General features: G+C 47.2%; 1 protein-coding gene across 1 annotated transcript in view; it reads left to right on the top strand.

Annotated features, from left to right (window-relative positions):
• Itpr1 (inositol 1,4,5-trisphosphate receptor type 1) overlaps positions 1-23148 on the top strand; it is a 306399-nt gene that overhangs the window by 192515 nt on the left and 90736 nt on the right. The window contains exons 40-41 of the mRNA XM_071605917.1: positions 10694-10826; positions 12809-12999. Of these exons, the coding sequence (XP_071462018.1) occupies positions 10694-10826; positions 12809-12999 (324 nt within the window). The remainder of the gene's footprint in view (positions 1-10693; positions 10827-12808; positions 13000-23148) is intronic.

The raw sequence follows: 23148 nt of genomic DNA on the forward strand, positions 1-23148 counted from the left end.
AGCAAATAGGGTTAAAGAGAATCGTGTTAGTAGGTGTGAAGATTTGAAATTGTTCAAGTAAAATGCTAGTTTGGTTCAATTTGCTTTGAAAGCTTTCTGTTCTCTTAATAAAGGGTTTTCAAAGGCTAGCGAAGGGCAGGTCCTGTTAAATCTACCTGCAAACTCATCCACTGTTGTTGATCTCCCTCTCCTGAGGTTGTAAGTGGATAAAAAAGGAGCTGAAGACTTATTCAAGGGTTAGAGGTGGTAAATTCTCTGTGACGTGCTCATATCTGGCCCTGTCACAGTTAAATTTCTTGACTTGTGTCACACTTGGTGCCAGGAGAGTCCATGCAGAGATGTTCCATTTGAAGGAACATTGTAGGAGTCCGGGGACCGTAAAGGGGTTCCTGTTGAGGCCAGCAGAGAACAAAGGGTACCTGCAGACGGTGCTCTGTGCCGGTTTATGACATACCTGAAATGATGGATGGAAGGACGGACAGGTGAGGGAGGGCAATGTTTTGTAAACACCAAGAAATAGTTATTCAGAAAGTCTGTGGGCTCGCTTTCATTTGAGAATTACAAAGTGCGGTAGAAATGCATCCTTTGATAAAATATTAGGTGTGTTATATGGTGAAAACAAATGTAGCCGCATCTTATTGGAACAGATCTGGGTCCTCCTCTGGTACCCTAGTTTGGAGGCCCTGATTACCGGCCTTATCCAGAGATGACACTTAGGATTTGGTGACTTCAGGTGTGCCAGTCATTTGAACTGTTTTTTTTTTTTTTTTTTTCCTATGAAGTAAGATTTTGCTGACCTTGTCTGAAAACATGGGGAAGACTTAAAACCCAAGAGCATGAACATGAAGAGGCAGTCGGGGACCATGCCAGGTCTCCAGGGTCAGAGCTGGGCAGGATCAGCTCGGTGCTGATCACTCATAATCTGGGAGATGCTCCCTTGACAGGCGGTGCTGGCTTGACTACCGTGGCTGGCTCTGGCACTCCCTGTGGGGACAATACAGGACAGAGGAGATTCATACATGCCCATACCCTCAGTCTTCCTTAACATGTTTACTGAAGCCTTTACCTTTCATATAAAAAAGAAAAAAAAAAACCCTTTGATAATAAGACTGTGCTGAGAAGTTCAATTAATTTATTACTTTGGGTATTATGTATTATATTCAGGTGCCTCTGTCTTCTTTGAACATGTATAGCTGATCAATGTGCTTCTATTTACTGAAATAACACCTTCCTGCCTTAAAAATCACTTTATCCTCAAGGATAGTTCCTCAAAGGCTAAAATCCTCTGAAGAGGAAATGCTGACAGACTGTTGGTTACTTTACCAAAATATAAATTAGGTTTGATCTGGTCTTACCCATGCCTAGAGCATTTTCTGTTTTAGCAGGTTGTGTTATTTAGGGAACTTGCCTGTTAGATTTTTATGAAGTTTACTGAAAATACACCAAGCGTGACTTCATATTTTAGCTGGAAAGAATCCCAAGAGAGTACCTGCCCCCATCTCCTTGAACAGGTGACGAGTGGAAGCCCAGAGATGTTCACTAATGGCACAGGGTCTCACAGATCCAGAGCCGAACCCTGGGTGGTCCTCAGTCAATGGACACCTACCGGTGCTCTTGATTTTTCCATTCAGTGTCCCAAATGAAGCACATTAAAAATTGCCTGCCTGCCAGGCACAGGGGTGCACACCTGTAATCCCAGCAGCTTGGGTGGCTGAGGCAGGAGGATCCCAAATTTGAGGCCAGCCTCAGCAACTACATGAGGCCCTAAGCAACTTAATGAGACCTTGTCTCTTAAATAAAATATAAAAAAGGGACTGAGGATGTGGCTTAGGGGTTAAACACCCCTGGGTTCAATCCCTGGTATCAAAAAAATAATCAAAAAGAAAAGAAAATCACCCTTCTGGTTAGATAATGATTCCTGAGGCTGCAAAGCATCCCCTGCTCTCTCAAACCACTTTATGAAGTTTTTAAGGTGGAGGAAAAAAATGCAGTTATTTTTACTGTTTATGTCAACAATCAATTAAACTCATTTTAAAGCAAGCCCAACAATCATTTGGAAGGAAATAGAACACGATCACAATCATAAAAAAAAAAAAAAAAAAAAAAATCAGAAGCCCCTACTCTCAGAGTGTTTAGGAAATAAAGAATATATTACCTGTGGTCATTGTGAAAGAATTCTAGATGCTTCTTTGGACTGAGAAAGCCCAGGCAAGAAGAGAACTAAAGCAAACAGGAGCGACACTGTTCCACTTCCAGCTCTTTTATTTAGCTTTGGTTTTGATTGACAGGGGACTAGGCAGGCGAGTCCGTGGAACCCCATCCCTATGGCGGCAGGAGTGTGCTGATGTAATACAGAAGATAATACCGTTTTCTCAAACGCACTGACCCTGGCTTTCATTCTGCTTCCTCTTACCAGCCATTTATTTATTTATTATTTTTTTGCAGAAAGCACAAACGTTGGCAATTTTAATTCTTCACCCTAAAGTGTGAAGAATTGGATTTGTTGTTATTTGTAGTATTTAGGAGATACTGACCCCTGGGCTGTTCTCGGTTTCCCTCCAACACTGGTGTCCTGGGTCCCACCCCCTAGCAGGAGGCTGGGTCTTCCAAGGGAGACTCTTCTCCCTGAGACTCCTGATCTGGGCTCTGGCAGGAAAGGTCTTCTGTGGAGAATTAAGTGAGCAGCTCTCAAGAACATCCTGTTGCCTTTGTTGAAGCAATTTTGATCCCCGTTTTTTTTTTTTTTCTCTCTCTTTGCATTTTACCTGTTGAAAAATAAAAACAAACCAGAAATTCTTAGGTCACGTGACAGTGATCTTAGATTAAGAGGGTTTTTTGCACCTTGGGGTTGCCCTGAGCTGGAAGACAATGCCAGCGGATTGTGACACTGCAGTTCCTGCTGCTCTCCACACATGCCCTGGCCTGTCCCCTGCAGCCACCTCCTGGCCTCTGAGGGCTGCGCTGCACTGCGGGAGGGATGCCGGAGGCCAAGGTCCTGCAGTGAGCGTGATCGCCCTGGCTGCCGTCCAGAGCCCCAGCCTGCACCTTGCTCCAGCCATGCCCCTGGTGCATGGCTTGGGTCTGGGGCAGCCCCTGCACAGTGTGGCAGTCACATCAGTCACACCCTACATCAGCTCCTTCCCTGGGCACATGTCCTTTGGCCAGACTCGTGGCGCTGTCCCAACATGCAGTGGTGGACGTTTTTCTTAGAGCCACCAGATGCTCCTCCGAGGTCACTTGCAGGTCCCTGCCAGCACCTTCTCTCCTCTGTGGGTTAGAAATTGTGATAAGGAGGCGGCGGTGGAAGCGGGGTGGCTGTCTCGGTGGTAAGGCAGGCAAGGGGCCGAGGAACCCAGCCCATGAGGCCCCCAAGGAAATCAGGCAGAGGGGATGGGATGTACGAAGTACCCCGGATCCCAGCCTCCCCTCCTTCTCCCAGAGACACTTCAGGGGACTCTCTGTGCCCTGAGCCCGGGCAACATATTCCACCGCATGTAGGTGGGAAAGGGGAGAGGGCAGAGAGCAGAAGCCCTCCACAGACCAGCAGTGCCCACAGCAGCAGTGACCACTGTTGCAAGCTCTTGGCCGCCTGTCACCCGCCTGTTCCTCTCTTCCACGAGCCACTGTGGGTGTGCACAGCATGGCTTGCCTTGTCCCCTTTGAGCCCTGATGTGTGTGGTTCTTCTTCAGGGGCCTTTTAAGACTCGTTCCTTCTTGGTCAGCAGTACACATTTCTTTATTTCTTATTTTGAACATGTTCCCCCTCTCGGGCTGGTCATCTATTCCAGCACAACCACGTTCAGTTGAAAAGAGCAAGTGACCCGAGTGACTGGGGTGGGCCATGCAGCGGGAACACCTCATCTTTGGTCTTCGCCATGTGTCTCGTCCTGCAATGTTGTCTCTGCCCTTCTCTGCGGCCCATGAGATGCAGGCGCCCTGACTAACACACTGCCTTTTCTTCCCAACCAGCTGCCACAAGCCCCGGAATCCGAGAACGCCACAGAGGTGTGTCACTCACCTGTATTGGTTGTGCCAGCAAATACGGGTGCTTCTGGGTTGTCCTGGCTGCGTGTCTGAATTGCAAGGGGGATGTCTGTCTCCGTGGTAGGCGTGGGAGGGAACTGATCATGACTGTGCTGGATGGGACTCTCAGTGTGGAAAGAAAGGCCCCCAGAGATGGACCTTATGCCAAGTGTCCTCCAGGTGGGGAATGAATGTGCCTCTTGGAAGGTCTTCACACAGAACCGCCTCCGTTGAGGTGTTCCATTGAGAAATTCTGGGATGATGAGATCTTTCTCTTGTCACACAGAATTGACTTTGGATGCTGTACAAAGATGATCCGGTTTTGAAATTCTGGATATTGATTAATAGTCGGAGTCGAAACCGCGGAGAAAGTTGTAGTTTCACAACCAATACCTCCTTTCTGTTCTGTCCTTCCTGCCACCAACGCTGCGCACTAGATGAGGGGCTAGAATGTGTTGAAGTGTGCAAGATCAAAGGGAAGCTCTGGGGGGAGCCGTGTTTACTGGTATCAGAATTTGCTTTCAGAAACTGAAGATCACAGGAGCTCTAGCTAGAATGAGATGCACTTTGTTGGAAAGTCGCGTACGGAAGATGTTAAAAATGAAGCACAGACGTAGATGGCTGTGTTGAGTGTGAATTGTTCTAATGATCAGTTCATCGTATTCTAATCAGCTCTGCACTCAGTTTTGATTAGAATACTTACTTGTCTGTCTGGGGCTCGCAGGGAGCTGTGGTCTGTGTGCGCGTCTACTCAGAAGCATGTGTACTGCATGAACCGTGCCTTAATGCATGTCTGAATACTGAGGCCTGCCTGATTGAGTCTTGCTTGTCAGCCCCCTTTGGGGTTAATATGATACCGTAGCTTACAGAACTTACATTTTATAACATCTGCAAAACATAATGCAAAAAAATGATGGCCCAGCCCAGCATGGTGGTGCACGCCTGTAATCTCAGCCACTTGGGAGGCTGAGGTAGAAGGATTGCAAGTTGAAGGCCTGTCTCAGTAATTAATTTAGTGAGACCCTGTCTCCAAAAAAAAAAAAAAAAGAATCTGGGGATGTGGCTCAGTGGTTAAGCACCTCTGAGGTCAATACCAGTGGTGGTGATGATGATGATGATGACGACGCCGACTTAGTTTTCTAGAAAGTCTTATTAAAACATGCAGTAGGGTTGGGAAGGTTGGGCCTAACGTAATTTAGCATTGGTATTGTATTTGGAGAAATGCACAGAGGCCTGCTGTCTGTCTGACTGTGGCTGTGTATGAGCCTGCTGTGTGTTGGTGAAGATGGTAGTCTTCTCAGTGTGATACTTAAAAAGAAATTTCTGCACACTTAGCAGGAGCTTGAATCAAGTCCACCCCTGAGACAACTGGAAGACCATAAAAGGGTAGGTAGCCGCGAGTCCTCTGCGTTGGGAGCTCTTGACTGACCCTTACTGCCCTCTCAGCCATACCCTGAGATTTAAAGTCAGCTTTTGTTGTTACTATGGTTAAAACATTCCTTGGACCAATTGTGGCCTTTGGTGTAAGTGAAAGTAACTGGTAGTTCTACCTATTATCTACCCAATCAGGGCACTGTAACCAGCCGGGCTCTAAATAAGGACCACGTAAGCTTTTCCTTTCTACTTAGGTGGAGTCTAAACAAGTTTTTTTCCCCTATAGCAACTGATGATTTTATAGATAACAATAAACACAAAACTATAACGAAGGTAGTTCATAGTGACACTACCCAGCTGTAAATGCTGATGGCTTTTCCTTCAACCATGGGACCACGTCTTCCAATAAACATGGGCACGTTCTCTCTGAGATTATTCTAAGCATGTCGCTTCTGTTCCTGGCTTTTATCATTTACTGTTGCATCTGAGTTCTCTTTTGAAAGTCTTCGAAAGTTAACAGCTGCACACAGGTCCTCAGGTTCATGTGCGGCTTGTGAGATTTTCATTTGACAAGGAGGCAAGCAGGCGTATATCTGAGTGGATTCCTAGGAGGGGACAGTCTTGGCCAAAGGGTGGTTACTTTCTTACAGTGCTGACTCCACCCTGCAGAACTATTTTCTAAAAAGTCATCTGTATCCACCGGCATCTGGACCAGCATCAATCTTCATAATATCCATTTTGGGAAGATAATCAGTTTTGTGAGAGCTTTTTCATCTGCCGATGACCATACTAAGATTGGCGTCATACGTTAATGCTTGCCCTGACCCGATGACATGACCTTCATCCCCATTTCACAAATTAAGAAACTGAGACTCAGATGGGTTCAATACCTTGCCCAAGGTCATGGGGTCAGGAAATGAACAGCCACGGTAAAGAATTGGGGGCCTCCGTGTCCCGGAGAGTTCACACCTTCGATAAATGGGCAGCCTGATGCTCACGCACTGATCTGCTGGCCAGCCCTACCACATCGCTTTTTGTTCTGTTGCTCTGATGGAGAAACAAACTTTATCGTTTCTCAGACTGTGGCTTGAGAGGAGCTCCCGGGAAGTTTGCATTTTGCAGAATTCAGGGCACAGTCCTGTAGCCCCTCCAGCCTCCTGTGTCTCCTGCAGCTCATCAACCAGGGGCACCTTGAACTCTCATAGTTTCCATCCTGGCTGCCACTGACGTCCTATCCTAGGTCTTAGAAGTAGCTGGCAAAGGCACCCAGCTGTCCCTTGAGGTCTGAGCGCTCAGGAGACTCAGTATTGAAAACCCTTGGCATTAGAAACAGATGCCAGTCTCTGTTTGCCAGGTACTTGCTGTGTGCTGTGGAGCAAGTTAGTTAACCTCCCTGTGCTTCAGTTTCTTCTGTGCAAAACGGAGGGGACACTAGTCTCCATCCCTTTGGACAGTCATACGGATTGATCCACAAAGCACTGAGCACAGAATCTGGCATCCAGGGAAGGAGAATCTATCGGATTGTAGTCAGCCTTGTATTTTGAAATGCTTAGGTTGTCTTGTTCACAGCAGAAGTAGAAAAAACAAAGTATTTTTAAATTCAGATGCCACCTTAGCACTGACCAGGGTGTGAGAGACTCACAGCTCACCTGAGAAGACCCATTTTGCAGCAGGCACGTGGCTGGGACCTGGGAACCCAAAAGATGGCTTTCCCTCTTCTTTGCACATGGCTGTATGAACTCAGTGGCTTTATTTCCACACGGTTCATAGCCTCTGGTTTAGTTGATAGAAATAAAAACTCAGGGGGATAGCAGGGTGGTTTTTGTCACTGATTTATCCCAAATGAAACTCTCTGTAACTTTTCCTTTTTCTAAGTCTTAGGTAACAATATGTGTGGAATTTCTTAGTGGAGACAAAACTGATATTTGTTTGCATACTGTACATGTAAATTACTTGGGAGGGGAAAAACTGGCATTTTAAAAAATCCTTCCTTCCTTCCTTCCTTCCTTCCTTCCTTCCTTCCTTCCTTCCTTCCTTCCTTCCTTCCTCCCTCCCTCCCTCCCTCCCTTCCACTGTTGAGCTACAACCCCAGCCCCAAATTCTTTTTTAAAAAAAAGAGAATTTTTAATATTTATTTGTTTTTAGTTTTCTGCGGACACAACATCTTTGTTTGTATGTGGTGCTGAGGATCAAATCCGGGCCGCATGCATGCCAGGCGAGCGCTTGAGCCACATCCCCAGCCCCATTTTTTTTTTTTTTTTTTAAATGCACAACCAAATGCTAAAGCTGTAGAGGTGATACTATTTGGGAAGACTTTTCCCCCTCCTCTGCCATCAGATTTCTTAGCCTGGTAGATTGTGATAAGGTCATTCCTTTTGAGTGATGTTTATCAAGATGATTGGAAGGGCTTTTCTCGGCAGATTTTAATTTTTCTTAAATAAAACCAATGGCTCAGGGAAAGGAAAAACAACCACAGAAATTTTCCTTGAACCTAAGTGTTCACACCAGGGATTTGCATAACTTTTAATAATGATGCTTAGCCATTTTTTTCTCTTCCAAGTCTCCTCCTTACCTCAAATTTTCCATCTTTATTCTTTCAGGAAAATAAAAGCATCTCGTTTGTTATTTAAAAAAAAAAAAAATAAGTCCCCCTTGCTAGTTTGTTTGGGTTTTTTTCTTCTGTACATTTAAATTTTGCGTGTGTGCAGAGAGCAGGTGAGATGACTATGCGCCTAAGACCTTATAATTAAGAGGGGGGCAAAGTTTGCAGGGAATGTGCTCCTTTTTTTATTTGCCCCTTCCCCCCCCCCATAATGAGAATGTTTCATGATATTCTCTTCTGGGGGAGATGTACCATTTGATGCATCCGTTGCCATGGCAACTGCTGGGGCTTTTCTGATAGAGGAGAGGCTGAATGGTAATGTGCAGTCCCTCCATAGCTGCAGCCTGGCATCCAGTCCTCATAAACGTGGACTTTCTGTTTGGTGTCCACGTGCTCCTGTCTTTCCCTCCCGCCTGTCGGACTACATGCCGTTGCCCAAGGTCTTGCTGTTTCCCCTCCTCACTATGTGGAAGGAAGAGAAAAACATCCACCAGGAGGTGGAAACCTAACTGAGTCACTCTGGCCCATGCGTGTCATGGTGGCGGGAGGCTCAGGGCAGGTGCCCAGCAGACTTCATTCATCAGACCATCCGGCCCTGTGGTCTTCCCGACTCTGGCCTCCAGCTGTCATCACAGCCATCTGCCTGCCAAACAGCCTCCTCAGGGTGCCCGGGGATCCAGCCAGCGACTGGGGAGGGTGTCCGGCTAGTCACCTCTCTCTTGGGAACTTAAAGTCTGTATTCTTCCTCCAAGAACATCAGCTGGATGCCCCGGGATATATTTAAAAGGGGAAATCACATTTCATCTCTGGTATTTAACATGTGGCTGATTTTTTCTTTTCCCCGTTCCTTTCTTTGAATGTTCTTTAATATCTGTTTCTCTTTAGGAAGACCAGCTTTTAAATCCCCCACTTCCCAGTGACCACTTTGGAGAATTTTGTTGTGTTTCTCCTGGTGCCTGAGATGGCAGGCAATACCAGAAAAGGTCTCTCAATATCCAAATGGGGTTTTCTCAGCCATCAAAGAATCTTGTAAGGAAAGCTTTTTCCCCCACCGGGGCAAACAGTTTCTTTTTAATAAAGTGCATAAGACATTACAAGGAACTTCCTCATTGGATCTGGTCTTGAAATTTTGAATTGATAGTACAGGTGGGAAATGAGTTTTATGAGCTGTTTCCCTCATTTGCAAAAAAAAAAAAAAAAAAAAAGGCTTTGACTTTTAGAAACATACAGGTCAGAATGGAGAAGGGAAAATTGGGATTTATTTTTTTCATTTTCTTCACATTCGTTTAAAACTCAGCATTCCCCTTCCCTGGCTTGTCCCTCACCACACCTGTTTACCTCATTCTTTTTGTCCCTGAGAAAATCTTTGATTAGCAACATGTGAGTGAACCAGGGAGAGGACCTACCTGTGGCCAGGTACTCCAGGTGATTTTGTCAGCCAATAGGGTGGGAGCGTCCTCTGCCCTTTCCTCCCTCCCTGGCCCCACCTCCCCAGACAATGCCCTCCCTTGGAGTCTCCAGACCCAGGTCTTCTCAGAGCTTATTAACAGGTCTCTAAAAATCCGACTGGCTCCTGTTACAGTTGCAGGTCCCTTCTGGGGAGCTCTGGCGTCCCTATTTTAGAGACCTGCTAGATTTCAGCACCTTTCTCTGCTAGACTTCTCACTCACCTCTCTCCATGACACACTGCAGGATCTCCACACCTTCCTGCTTTGTCCCTGGGGAATAATCCAGAGGAAAGCCACCAAGCCTTTGAATTTTAGAAAGATCGGGAGGTAGAATGGGAGTCCCTGGGGGAAAATGCCTGAAAATCAGAATAATCAGAATATAGGTCCCTGCTAGCTCAGCATCCTAGTGTTAATGAAAAAGTCAATCATCTATTTTTTATTAGAGTTATGAGAGTTATTGTCCTCCTGGTCCAGTATTCCTTGCATGTTTATATTGTCAAAACTTTTTATGACGAAGAAGTTGAAATATGGATACTGTTTTGACAAGCCCTGTGGTTAACTCACCTTCACCAAGATGCCAAATCAGATCCACTTACCATATTTACATTCTTCCCAGGTTCTCCTCCCATATTATTTTAAAGCAAATTCCAGACCACAAAGTCATTTTACCTATGATGATTATTTTTGATTGACATATTTGACACCTGCCACTAATTTATCCCCTATATTGTTATTTTCTCTTTACCGTTTGGCCTATCGACTATCATTGTAAGAAAGGCTTATTTTGGGCTTATGTCATTATACTGGCTTATTCTCTCTTACTCTGGTATCTTAATATTTTCTCGGGACCTTGGTAGGAAGCCCTGTGGTTGGAGTAGCATATTTATACCAGCATATGGAAGCTGACCTGTAGAATTTTCAGTGTTTTCACATTTTCCGTACGTCTTTATTATTGTTAGTAGCTCTTCAAAATTAGCATTCTTTATCGATGTGTGATTATCACTTCAGGTATGTCATATTCTAGATTGCTGTCCTTTAAAAAAACATTTTTCTGGAGAAAATAATGAAGTTAACGTCAGAGTTTTCAAATGCTTTTATTAATCATTTATTTATGTTCATGGAGTGAAACTGGGCCAATTATACCCAAATACCCCCTTGTTGTTGTTGTTGTTTTCTTTTTTGAGTATTAGTTGCTCAGTTATGCATTAAATCTAGAACCTGATTTCATTATCCTGTTTGAATCAAGGGTGAGGCACTCAGGCAAATTCTGGTCAACCGTTACTATGGAAACATCAGACCTTCAGGAAGAAGAGAGAGCCTGACCAGCTTTGGCAATGGCCCACTGTCACCAGGAGGACCCAGCAAGCCTGGGGGAGGAGGTAGGCTGCATACCGTGCTGATGAGTAGCTGCATGTATACTGCTGCTCCACAGGTTGAACCTAGATGGATTTGTGTTTTCTTAGCAACGTGTTTGGTCTGTGATCTGCTGTCAAACTGAGGTCTAAACCTGTTTGCCTGAAAAATAGCCCTGCCTCGCAGTTAGGTATTGATGAAGGCTTTGTCCCTCTTTCCCAAGTGATAGCCCTCTTGGTGATGTTTGAACGACTCAAGGAACTAGATTTTATTGTACATTTCCCTGTGACCATTAGGACTCATGTTTTCCCATAAAATGAGGAGGATGTTGGTAGCCAGGAGGGTGAAAAGTGCCATGTATTATGTACTTACTGAGTGCCAGGGGCTTTCCCAAGCGCTCTGTATCCTTCGTCTCATTTTGTCTTTCAAGTTGCCCATCATGTGAGGGGTACTGTCTTTATGTCACTTCAGCAGAGGAAATGGAAGCTCATGTGGGCTCATTTGTAATTTGAACCTGGCATATATAGTTCCAATGCGCATGCCATGTGCACCCCCAAACTCCTGTGGGAGTTGACAAGATAACTAAGGGTTCCTATTCAAAAGGGCTTAAGATCAGATCTTTGAAGATGTTCCAAATCAGCGTAAGCACAATCAAAGTGAAAATTTTTAAAAACATTGACTCCATGCTGGGTCCTACATAGTTTTGAGATTGGGGTGATCTGGGAGCTCAGTGCCCAGAGCACCAATGAGAATTGTCTGATTGCCTGGTGATTTTAAGTCAGCTTCAGATGCTTGGTGGGTCCCAAGCAAAGCACAGAGATACTTAGTGCTTCAGGTTGAATACATTTATCCTAGCAGCTCCTAGGGAGGGAGTGGGGATTCCTTACCAGCTGGAACTTCAAGTGTATCTGCTCAGTTCCTGGAGCTGTGTGCACTTTGGGAACAGTGGGGTTCACTTGGCACATCCCTTAGCTCAGCTCTTCAAACCTTAAAATCCCATGTCGTTCTCATGCACAAGTTCCTTGGGCAACATCTGAAAGTGTTTTCCCTTTACCTTTTATAGTAGGGTCCTTTGACAATAGGTGAGGCCATTGGGAGGCATCATGGGGGAATGCCAGGAGACATATTCAGCTGTAAGAAGCTGTAGCAGAGAAGACAGTGCAAGCCATTTCCACCTTGTACTCACTGTGGACTTGAGGTCACAGCCAAGGGCAAGCAGTGCAAAGGAAGGGCATTTTACTTGACCTTGGCAGGGAAGGGCTGATGGACAGTTTTCTGTTTCCTGATTCCGATCAGCCCCTTTATCCATGTGCACTATCATTTGTGGCATTGCCCATGGTCATACAAGGCATGTTCTTAAATACTTCGCAACCATGCAGAATCCTTTCCAATGAACGGCACAGGTTCATTTTCTTAGATGTATCCATTTGGTCTGAAGCTGTATGAAAACAGAGCTTCCAAGTTGCCCATTATGTGACAGGGACGGTCTTTCTGTCAGTTCAGCAGCCCACTCTCCCTGTCCCCAGTGCTTGGCTCCATGCCAAGCCCTGCATCAATGTTGAATGAATGGACCAGATGAGTCTGGGGCTATGGTGGGTTTGGAGAAAGAAGGCTGTAGTGATCATTACAGTCATGCTTCCTTAGGAGTGTTTCACAGTCAGTATGGTTCATCTCTCAAACCAGTTCTTGATAATTCTGCCCCAAGTGATTGTATTTTAATGTACTAGTCCTGGCTAGAGGACTTTGAAGGAAATGTCATTTTTCCTTCATCTTATTTACCTGAGTTCAGCACCATCTCTGCCACTTACTGGAAGCTGGGCATCCTTGAGCACCCCACTTCTTCTCTCTGTGTTAGTAAGCAGCACTTCCTTTCGGGGGGTGTTGAGAGGGTAAGGAGAGCTCGTTCAGGGAAAATATGAGTGTCTGATGTGTCCATCAGTGTGAGCATGCAGAAGTGTTCATTCACTACCCTGACTCGTTTGGTGAGAGCAATGTTCTGTCTTCTCAGGGGGAGGTTCGGGATCCAGCTCCATGAGCAGGGGTGAGATGAGCCTGGCCGAGGTTCAGTGTCACCTTGACAAGGAGGGAGCCTCCAATCTGGTCATCGACCTCATAATGAACGCGTCCAGTGACCGGGTGTTCCATGAAAGCATCCTCCTGGCCATAGCCCTTCTGGAAGGAGGCAACACCACCATCCAGGTAAGAAGGCAGCTGCTGGGACATGTCTGCCGAGCGGGAGGAGCATCTTCTGGGTCCTCATGCCTGGGAGGGGCCAGGCCTTGTATGAGGGACCGCCCACATTGATACCTCGCTGCGAATGTTTCGTCATTTCACTTATCGTTCCAAAACATGAGTTTCATTTGAGAACTGAGAAAACACTGAGGGTATACAAACAAATCTGACCCAGGTTTGTTGAATGAACCGTTAAATGAATTTTATTTATAGTTTTCATCCAACAATGGGGATGAGTTCATCACCAGATGACCCTAAGAGTGTTTGGGCTCTGTGTACTATATAGAAGATTTAAATTTTAGCCAAGTGCCTGTAATCCCAGCAGATCAGGAGGCTGAGGCAGGAGAATTGCAAGTTGGAAGTCAGCATCTGCAAGTTAGCAAGGCCATAAGCAACTTAGTGAGACCCTATCTCAAAATAAAACAAAAAGGGCTGGACTGTGACTCAGTGGTTAAACACTGCACTGGTTCAATCCCTAGTTAACTAAATCTTCTTTTTCTTTCTTTCTTTTTTTTTTTTTTTTAATATCTGTAGACACTGCAGATGCTGCTTAGTATAGATTTCTCTACCTTTTCACTAAAGTTAAATAAAACTATTTTAAACTAATAGGAACAAATAGGGAAGAACCAGAATAGTCAAATATGAGTAGATGAGTTTTTATTAACGGGGTGTGATATTTATTAAAAATTAATGTTTAAAGCTAGAACCTTGGTAGAAGTCATTCAAGAGACAATTTAATGAATTTTAATAACATGTAAATAATACAACTTTTAAGAAAAATATGGCTTTTTTTTTTTTTTTTTGGAGAAATGGGAGTCCCTTGTGTTGCCCAGGCTGGCCCTGAACTCCTGGGCTCCAGTGATCCTCCTGCCTAAGCCTCCAGAGTGGCTTTGTGTGCCACACCTCCATGCTGAGCTAGAAATGTCATTTAAGATGGTTCCCTTAAATACTTTTAATATCCTCTTCTGCATGCATCCTTTGTTGGCTCTCTGAACAAGGGTTCACTGGATTCACTGGATGTGTGTGTGTGTGTGTACGTGTACGTGTATGTGTATATTTGACCAGAGGTATTGTGAGCCTTGAATTGAAATCCAGGGTCTGGGTCACTAGAATCTTGGTTCTTTGTGCAAATCAGAAAAGGGCGTTTCCTCCAGGGGATAGAAGGACCCCAGGCCAGGGCACTGGCACGGCGGGTGCGGCACAGGTGAGCTTTCAGCCTGGCTCACTCTTTAGCCGTGCATAGCTGGCTGTGGTGGCCCTACCTCCTGGCCCTCTGGCCTCCACTTGCCCCCATAAGCACTTCAGGATCAGTTATTATGCACCATGCAGGCTTGAGATTAGTGATAATGACAGTCACCTGTGCCAACAACAGAGCCTGCAGCTTGTCTTGAGTTGTCCTGTGGACACATAACACATTGGGATTGCCGCTCGATTCTGCCACTGAGAATGGCCAGTTCCTCTGTCCTCCTGGTCTTTGAGGTGTCACCCCCCCCAAACCTCGTGGTGTTGGGTTCACGTGTTGGAGTGCTGAAAAGTAGCTTGTCTGTGAACCCCATGGTTTTCTGTGCCCAGAGCAGCTGCACTGAGCATCCATTGAGTGTTTCCTGTGTTGGTGTCTCTCTACTTGGGGGTGCAGGGCAGTGGGGTCTCTAGGCCCTGGAGCCAGTTGGTCTACGAGAATTTTCTTTAGAGCAAGTGTAAAAAAATGAGGGCAATGTGGGTTTTTCATAGGCCATCGTGTTGACGGAATGCCAGATCATTTTATTCTGAAGTTACCTCTCTGCAATGTTCATTTTTCACTCCGGGATCTTTACATGGATGAAATACTATTGATAGTGGGTGATGATTTTTCCCCCCATATTGGGCTAAATAAGAAATCCTAGGTCATTTCCTCCCTTCCCCACTTTCTAAAAATGCTAATTTGAGAAATTCCAGAGTTCCAGAAGCTATCTCAAGAACTGGAACAGTAAGGATGTGAGAGTGCATATAGACACAGGAGACTGTGGCTGGCACATTATGCAGCGTGAGCCACAGAGTAGGATCGATAGTGTGCATCTAAGAGGTACCAGCAACACCCGGGTGAGGAGTCCGTGGGTCTTCAAGACAGAAACTGGGATTGGAGCTTGCAGCCCAGGGAGATTTGGTCACACTCCATGAAAGACAAGGCCCAGAGAAACCAGGGGACGATGTGCAGGAGAGGGGAAGGGCTGAGGGATGGAGGCTGGAGGTGTGTGCCCTACCCTGAAGCCTCCATGGGCCTCGGAGCTGTACCTCAGGAATCCAGCAGCACAGCACAGGTCAGCTCAGGGACCCAGAGTTAAGTTTGCAATTACTGACTGAAAGAGACAGTCAGTAATTGCAAACTTAATTTGCCAAGTGGCAGGTGTGTGGGATCAACAGGTGTAGAGATCTGATGAGCACTGTGAGGACTCTGGGTAATGAAGTCACACCGGGTGTGGACTTCGTTCTGAATGAGAAGACTTTAACTGCTGTTGTCACTCACACACACACACACACACACACACACACACACACACGTAGCTGCGATGAATGGTTAATTTGCTTCCCTATAGCAACCTCTTACTGTCTGCGTGCATTTCATAATAGCATGTTGTAGATCTTAAGTATACACAATAAAATTTATCTATTGAAATTACTTAGTAAGTTAGGGGAGAGGTAATAAGAGCCTGAACTCCAGATGAATCTCAGGCCACAGCTCAGGAGAGGGCATTCTCTAGGAGGGACATGAGGGAGCTCCTCGGGTGCTGGAAACACAACCTATGTGTTTGAGTGGCGGTTGCACCAGCGCACCCGGGTTGACGTATGGCGTGTACATTTGAAGTTGGCGTGCTTCGCTGCACCTAGTGATACTTCAGAAAACTGTGGTGGAGGAAGAGAGAACCTGGGCCTTCTTGGGACCAATGGGGGAGGGAGGAGGGACAGGGACACTATGATATTCCCTCCTGAGGTCCAACCTGGGCACCAGTGGATGTTGACTGAAGTGGCACCTGATGGGAGGCAAGCAGTGGAGTCAGAGGTCCCAGGGTCTCTGGAGGCTGCCCATCCTGGGGATGGGTAGGTGCCCGAGACGCCATGGATGAAGGATTCATGGGGCTGAGGGCTGCCAGGGCTGGGGCTGGCTGGGGAGATGAAGTCTGGGATTCCGGTGAGAAGCTGTGTTTTCCACAGTACACCCCTGACGGCAATGGCGAGGCACACAGAAGCTGGTTTTCCTTCGAGTTCTTTATCTTGTACAGTGATTATGAATATTAGTTCATGTTTTCACACATTCATGACTCACTTGCTTGGGATCCAGATGAAACCCCGCAATGGAGCGGCAGAAGTTGAGCCTCTTGGAAAGTGGAGCTGCCGTCCCTCCAGGGAACCGGTGCTCAGGAGTGGGGGGCCTGGGGTGGTGGTCCGCAGGCCCCCGGCCAGGATGGGAGGGCGTGGCTCTGCCCCCACTGTGACTTCTGGGGGCCCCGTTCTGACAGAGTGCCTCATAGGAAAATTTCTTCCAGCCTGGAGTTGACTCTGTGAGCTCCCCTTGGCCCCAGGATTCTCTTTCTCTGAGAAATTAATGTGGAACTAGGGTTGTGTCTGGGGCCAGTTGAGGACAGGAACCCTGAAGCCCCAGGGAGGGTGATTCACAGTTTCATCTTGCTGGAGCAAAGCTGGTTCAAAGTAGTAAATGAGCAGCTGGGAGGCCAGTCTGGCTTTGGCTCAGCCTGTGGCGGTGGCTGTTAATGATTGCTGAAGTGCTGTCATCCATTAAGGGCAGGGCTGCTCCAGCTGAACTCCGTGCACATTATCACTTCCTGTTCTGCATGATGTGATGACGTGCGCAGCCCCAGGAAGGGAAACTGGCCTCTGGTCTGGTGGGCTCCCAGTGTTCCCAGTGACAGGTGGCAGAAAGGGCAATCACCAGGAGGCAGGCAGGCAGGATTAGCTCTTGCCTGTCCAAGCGTCATCTGCAAAAGGTGCATATGTCTAGCAAGAACTCCTCCCAGGACCTGGTTTCCCATGGGCAGGAGAAAAAGAGACCAGCTTTCAGATTCAGTTTTGTGTGAGGTTAGGCAATTTATCCTTGGGCTTCGGTTCCCATGTCTTTCGAGTATGAGGAATGCGTGGACTTCTGGGTCCTTTGCATGCTTTGAGTCAGGACACTATTCAGCAATCATCAAAATTTCCCCAGGGAGTCTTAGAACCTAGGAGTGAAGTGCAGCTGAATCCTTCCTTGGCTTGTGGAAATAATTATTTAAAAAGTGACAATTCAGCAAGTCAACCACAGTATAGCCATGTGGCAAAATACTATCCAGCAATTAAAAAGGAGCACATTGTTGATAAATGCAGTAATTTGGATGTATCTAAGCAGTATTAGTAGGCTGAGTGAAAGAAGTCATCACAGAAGGTGACACACAGTGGTTCTAAGAGTCTAGTGAAAAAAGAACAGAACAACACTCACCAGGGTTTGGGGTAAGAGGAGAATTTAGCTATAAAGGAATATCACCAAAAAGTATCTGGCGAGAGAGAACTTGCTGTGTGTTTGCCTTTTGAGGAGGTGAGGGGGAGCACATAAATCTACACAGGTATGAGAATTGATATAATCAAAAAACAAAAAGTCAATTATTACCATATGATAGTTTTAGAAATTAAGAAAAGTAAAAGTTTTCTGGGTGTAGTGGCACACCCCTGTAATCCCAGCGGCTCAGGAGGCTGAGGCAGGAGGATTGCGGGTTCAAAGCCAGCCTCAGCAGTTTAGCAAGGCTGTAAGCAATCTAGTGAGACCTTGACTCAAAAAGGGCTGGGGATGTGGTTGAATGGCTAGGGGTTCAGTCCCTGGTACCAAAAAAAGTAAAAATTTGAGGATGTAATTATAACCAACATTCATTAAGTGCTTATAAAGAAGTAAGAATTAAATGCAGCTGCGTTGGATAGAGCATCTCATTTGATCCTTACAGTCTCCCTCAGAGGTAGAAGCCATGATGATCCCTTTTTATAGATGAGGAAAGTAAAACTCAAAATAATTAAGGAATTTGCCGGCAATTGATATGAGCAGGAAGAAGCGGAGCTAAGATTTGAACCAAGGCTCTTGACATCCCAATCTCCTCCATCACTCTGTGGCTTCATTCTTCAGCATGATCTGAGCAAGAATGGCAGGTGCCCTACAAAGGAGGATGGTGTGGCTCCTCCCGGAAGGGTCAGAGTTGTCACCTCCAGAGACAGACAGACTTCATGGGGGATGAAGTCCGAGTTGGAGAGTTCAGTAGAGAAGATCAATAGGACTAGTGGCCAGCTTCATTCTGTTGGTGGTTTACCATTTAGGAAGCCCTTGTATTCAAGGCAGCTCATTTGAGTGCCCCTGGGCCACTGTGAGATGTGCTGGGCATGCAGCGTCCTTGTGGTTGAGAAGTTCAAGGAGGCTTTGACTTAGAGCTACCGACTAGATAAGACCCCACCCCAAGGGTCTTAAGCCTCTTTCCTCCCCACCCACCATGTCCATTTTTGTTATCTGAGAAACCACCTCAAAACTTAAGTCATAACAGTGTGATTCTTGTGCTCAGGCTCAGCTGGGCGGTTCTTAGGCTCCGGGTGGCTGGGCCAGGGTTGCCAGGGCTCTATCCAGCTGGAAAGCTGGGGGAGCACTTGGTGCTGTGACTTGATTCTTGGTGTGCTTTGGGCTTCCTAGAGCATGGTAGTCTGGTTCTGAGAGCAGAGCTTCAAGAAACAGGAAGTGGAAGCGCTCAGTCATTTTAAAGCCTGAGTTTGGCCTGGGTTTGGAATTCCTAGAATGTCACTTCTGCCCCACGCATGATGTGGATCAAAGCTGGTGGTGAGGCGAGTCCCGTTTCAAGGGTGGGGAAGCACACTTGGGCCTCAGGTTGTGAGGAGGACATGCAGAGCAGGAGGGAGGCAATTGGGTCTCCTTGTCACCCTGTGGGAAAGGGGGCTGATTGCGACTGAGGGAGCACCCATCACGGGTCCCTCAAGCCCCCGAGCATGGTGCTGCAGCTCCAGAGTAGGGGGATACCATCGTCAGGGGAACTGAGGAGTTTGGTTTTCCTTGGGAGTTCACTTCCTCCTTTGCAAAAGTGTTGACTCATCGTCCCCTTTTGGAAGGTGTGTGAAAAATTCAGTCCTGTCTTAAGGGTAAGGTCCTTGGGACACAGCTCTTTAGATATTGTGAATCTCATTGCCCAGAACCTGAAGGATTCAGTTTGTGGGAAACCAAAAATAATGATGAAGCAGGGCTTGCTCAGCCTCCCTGCAGTCCACTCCCTTCTTCTGAAACCCAGTCATCTCTGCCCTCACCACCCAAAGCCCTGGGATGCCTGGAGGGCAAATGTAGGTGGTTTCCCAGTCTGGCAGAATGGGTCCCTAGGGACAGTGCCTCCAAGGCTTCCAGCATCTTCTCTGCCTGCCCCTGCTTCTCTAATGGAGGGAACATCTGAGGATGGATCTCACCTCTAGACCTCCTACCTGGTGCCGTCCAAGTGGCTCAGGTGTCACACTGAGCCCTCTGCTTGGAGGAGACCTTGGTTTCTCCGGAAACAGGGACACAGTTATCAAGCCGTGGGATGAAGCTCATCTCCCAGCATGCTTCCTGATTCTTTGTCCCCACTGTGATGCCACCCCCTTCCTGCCAACCCCCAGAAGAAATATTTCCTTTCTGCTTGATGTTTTGTAGCAAGTGGGAAACTATAAAATAAGCATTTGCTTATGAATTAATTTCTGGCACACACAGGGCTCCGCAAGCCTCACAGCACTTTATATCCGTCCTTCGAGTCCCTGCCAATTTCTCTGTTCCTTCCTCCTAAGATGTTCCCACCAGCACCCAGAGGAAGTTCCCCTTGCTTCCTCTTGCCTGCAGGAGGACAGGGCTGTCCTTACCTGGAACCCAGAGGAGGAGAGTCTGTGGTTGCACATGTGTGGCTTTTTTTTTTTTTTCTTTTTCAAAGCAAATACAGATGTTGTGAGACGTGTGAGCCAGCCCCGCTGTGGAGGACTTCAGAGCCGACTGAGGGAGTACATATTTTTTAAATTTTTTTCTTGGACGACTCGCTTCCGGTTTACAGAAGCTCAGTGAATTTTATGTATCGAGTGGCTGCCCACAGCTCTTTCTCTGCCAAGGTCTAAGCTCCAGACACACCCCAACAGAGTTTTCCTTTCTGCACGTAGGCAACCAGAGATGGAAAATGTGAGAGGCTCTCCTTCAGGAAGCTGGCCTGCAAATTGGGTCCTGGGAGAGGGATCCCTGGTTCTCCGGGGCCTTCCCCCAATCACTCTTTTGCTTTCTGAGACTGACTTAAGAAATCAGCCCAAGAGTGGGTATTAGAGATGACATCTCGCACCCCTTCCAAGAGCTACGTCTCCGGAGCCCAGCGTGGGAGGGACGTGGGTTGGGCTGCCCCTGACCCCACAGAGCAGGGAGATGAGGGTGGAGAGGGTGGTTTGATTTGCCTCTATGGCAGCGGAAGGCCAGCTTGGGAGGAGATTGGCCTTGGTTGGACAGGGCGGTCACCCTGAGAAGGAGGAAAAGATTGGTGTGTGAGCGAGTTACGTAAATGGGTGTTGTTTTTGGCAGGGAAGTCAGAGATGAGTCAGTGTGAGTGGTGTTTTCTAACCTCAGGTTTTATCCATGTGGGAAAGGAGTTGGCCAGCAGGGGAGTCAGCAGCTCTCTTCCCAGCATGCGGGGGTTAGGGAGCTGCTGGCAATGAGGAGGGAGGGAGGAAGGCAGCTGGCCGTCTCCTGCAGACTCCCCTGGAGGCTGAGCCCCTGCGTGGAAGCCAGGAGGGGTCTGCCCCAGGATGGGTGTGGGGGCCCCACTTGGGGTGCTGGCCCTCCTTTGAGAAATGGTGGCCTGAAGCTTGGGAGTCTGGGGAGAGGACCTCGGCCTCCCAGGCAGGGCCCTCGCCAGCCTGTCCTGCTCTGTCCTGCCAGCCTCGGATGACCCTGGCTGTTCCCAGTACCCCTTTGGAACTCTTTATCCTCTAAAATGAGGGTTAGAAAGACCTGGTCCTCCCATCACAGGGTGATTGAGAAGAGTAATGAAAGAACTTAGGGGTCAACTGAATGGCTCAGGGGACCCTGCAGAGTGGCTGCTGCTGGTCTAAGTTCCGTGGAGTGGGAAGGCCAAGTCCCTGCCTCTGCCCCCAGTTCTACCCTAGGCCTCTGGGCAGAGTCCTTGACCTCTCCTTGTCTGGTTCTTGGAGAGCAGGCTGGTGGCAGCGCCTACCTCAGGGAGCTAGTGGACAAGTGATCTCGGAGAGGACTTCCCATGTGCCGACTCCTGCAGCACACCCAAGATCCATGGTGCTTATTTTTTTATTGATAAGTGACATTTTGTTATTCAGAGGCAGTCTTCATTTTATGACATTTGTTTTCTGTCAAAAAATCCTACTTCTGGCTGGTGTGTTGGCACATGCCTGTAATCCCAGCAGCTCTGGAGGTTGAGGCAGGAGGATCCTGAGTTCAAAGTCAGCCTTAGCAACTTAGTGAGATCTCTAAATAAAATATAACAAAGGGCAGGGGATGTGGATGAGTGGTTAAGTGCCCCTAGGTTCAGTCCCTGGTACAAAAAAAAAAAAAATTCTACTTCTGGTTTTTGTTTTGTGTTGTGAAGTGGCTTATCATTAGTGAGCCTGCAGGATGCTGTCTTTCCTGTTGTTTGTACACTCATTTTCCCTAACTCCCTCCCGTTGTCTGTATATTTTAAATGAGTTTGGAGACCCAGAGGGTTGGGAAACTTGGTTGCCTTTAGTACAAGTGGCTTAGACCTGCGTTCCTTCCGGATGAAGCAGAAGGCAGGAAGACAGTGCCCTGGCTTCTCTGTGGTGCCCAGGGCTCCCTGGCCCCGTACCTTCCCTCTGGTGTTTTGGACATAAGCACTTTACCATCTTCTCCATCCCCAGGAAACCAGAGGGTCCTTGAACAAGTTCTTTAGGATTATCAGTCTAATTCAGGTCTTGAGATGGAAGCTCCAAATTCCAAAAGTAGTTACCGTTCTTGGGCACTGAGCGGCTCAGCCCAGCCCTGGTTGTCATGAATGTTGACTCTTGAAGTGTCAGCACACACGCAGTGACGCCTGAACCTACTGACCCTCGGTTTTGCATTTCAAGGAAGGATGTTACTGCAGCAGTGAGCAGCCTGCTTCACCTGGGTTAGAAGAAGTGTAGTCCCTTTGTCCCTTGGAGGTGGACGAGTTCACCCTTTTTGCGTTCATAGAGCAACTCTTCCTTCGTGAGTGGCAAGCCAACCACATGAACAGGAGGGGACCTCGATGTACATCTTCCCTGAGGACTGCAGTTGTGGGGGAGGAGGAGATCTTTGGAAGCAGAATTCTAATCTTCCTGCCTTCCTGGGAAACCTATAATCAGGAAGGAGTTTCTAAGGGGAGATGTCTTCAAAAGAGCCCTCTTGTTTTCTGTGGTCTCCAAAATTTGAATAAGCAGCAGGGAGAAAAAAAAAAAAAAACTATCCGCAGTAAACTAAGCTACTAAGCTGGCGTTTCATTTTATGTGCCTGGGTCCACACTGGGTCTAGGTTGCTTGCCATTTTTTCTTTTTCTTCTTCTTCTTTTTTTTTTTTAAAGACCACTCAAGTAGCTTTATGGGTGGTGTCCCACATACAATATCTTTATTTTGTCTTATTCATTTTTTTATGTGGTGCCGAGCATCAAACCCAGTGCCTCACATGTGCGAGGCAAGCGCTCTACCACTGAGCCCCAGCCCTCTCTTTCTTGTCCTGCAGGTACAGCAAGAGTTCTGTGCCCCTCCTAACTTTCTCTAATGACTTCTGAGTAGGGGACACCTCTTAGGAACTGCCAAGCTGACCCCACTATGTCCTCTCTGTGACATGTCCAGGGATGGGCAGCGGTGGCCCCAGGGCCAGATCCAGCCGGTGACTGAGTTGTATGAAGCTTTATTGGAACACAGCAAGGGCTGGCCCTTGAGGATTATCTGCAGCTGCATTTGTGCCTCAAGGACAGAGTTAGGCAGTTGTGACAGCAACCATGTGGCTGACGACACCTAAGAGATTTGCCATTTAGTCCTTCAGCTCCTGGGTTTGCTCAATTTATTACCTCCATATTAAGCTGCTTAAGGGAAAGAACTTTC

Source organism: Marmota flaviventris, chromosome 20, assembly GCF_047511675.1.
Source record: "Marmota flaviventris isolate mMarFla1 chromosome 20, mMarFla1.hap1, whole genome shotgun sequence".
Classification (NCBI taxonomy): Eukaryota; Metazoa; Chordata; class Mammalia; order Rodentia; family Sciuridae; genus Marmota; species Marmota flaviventris.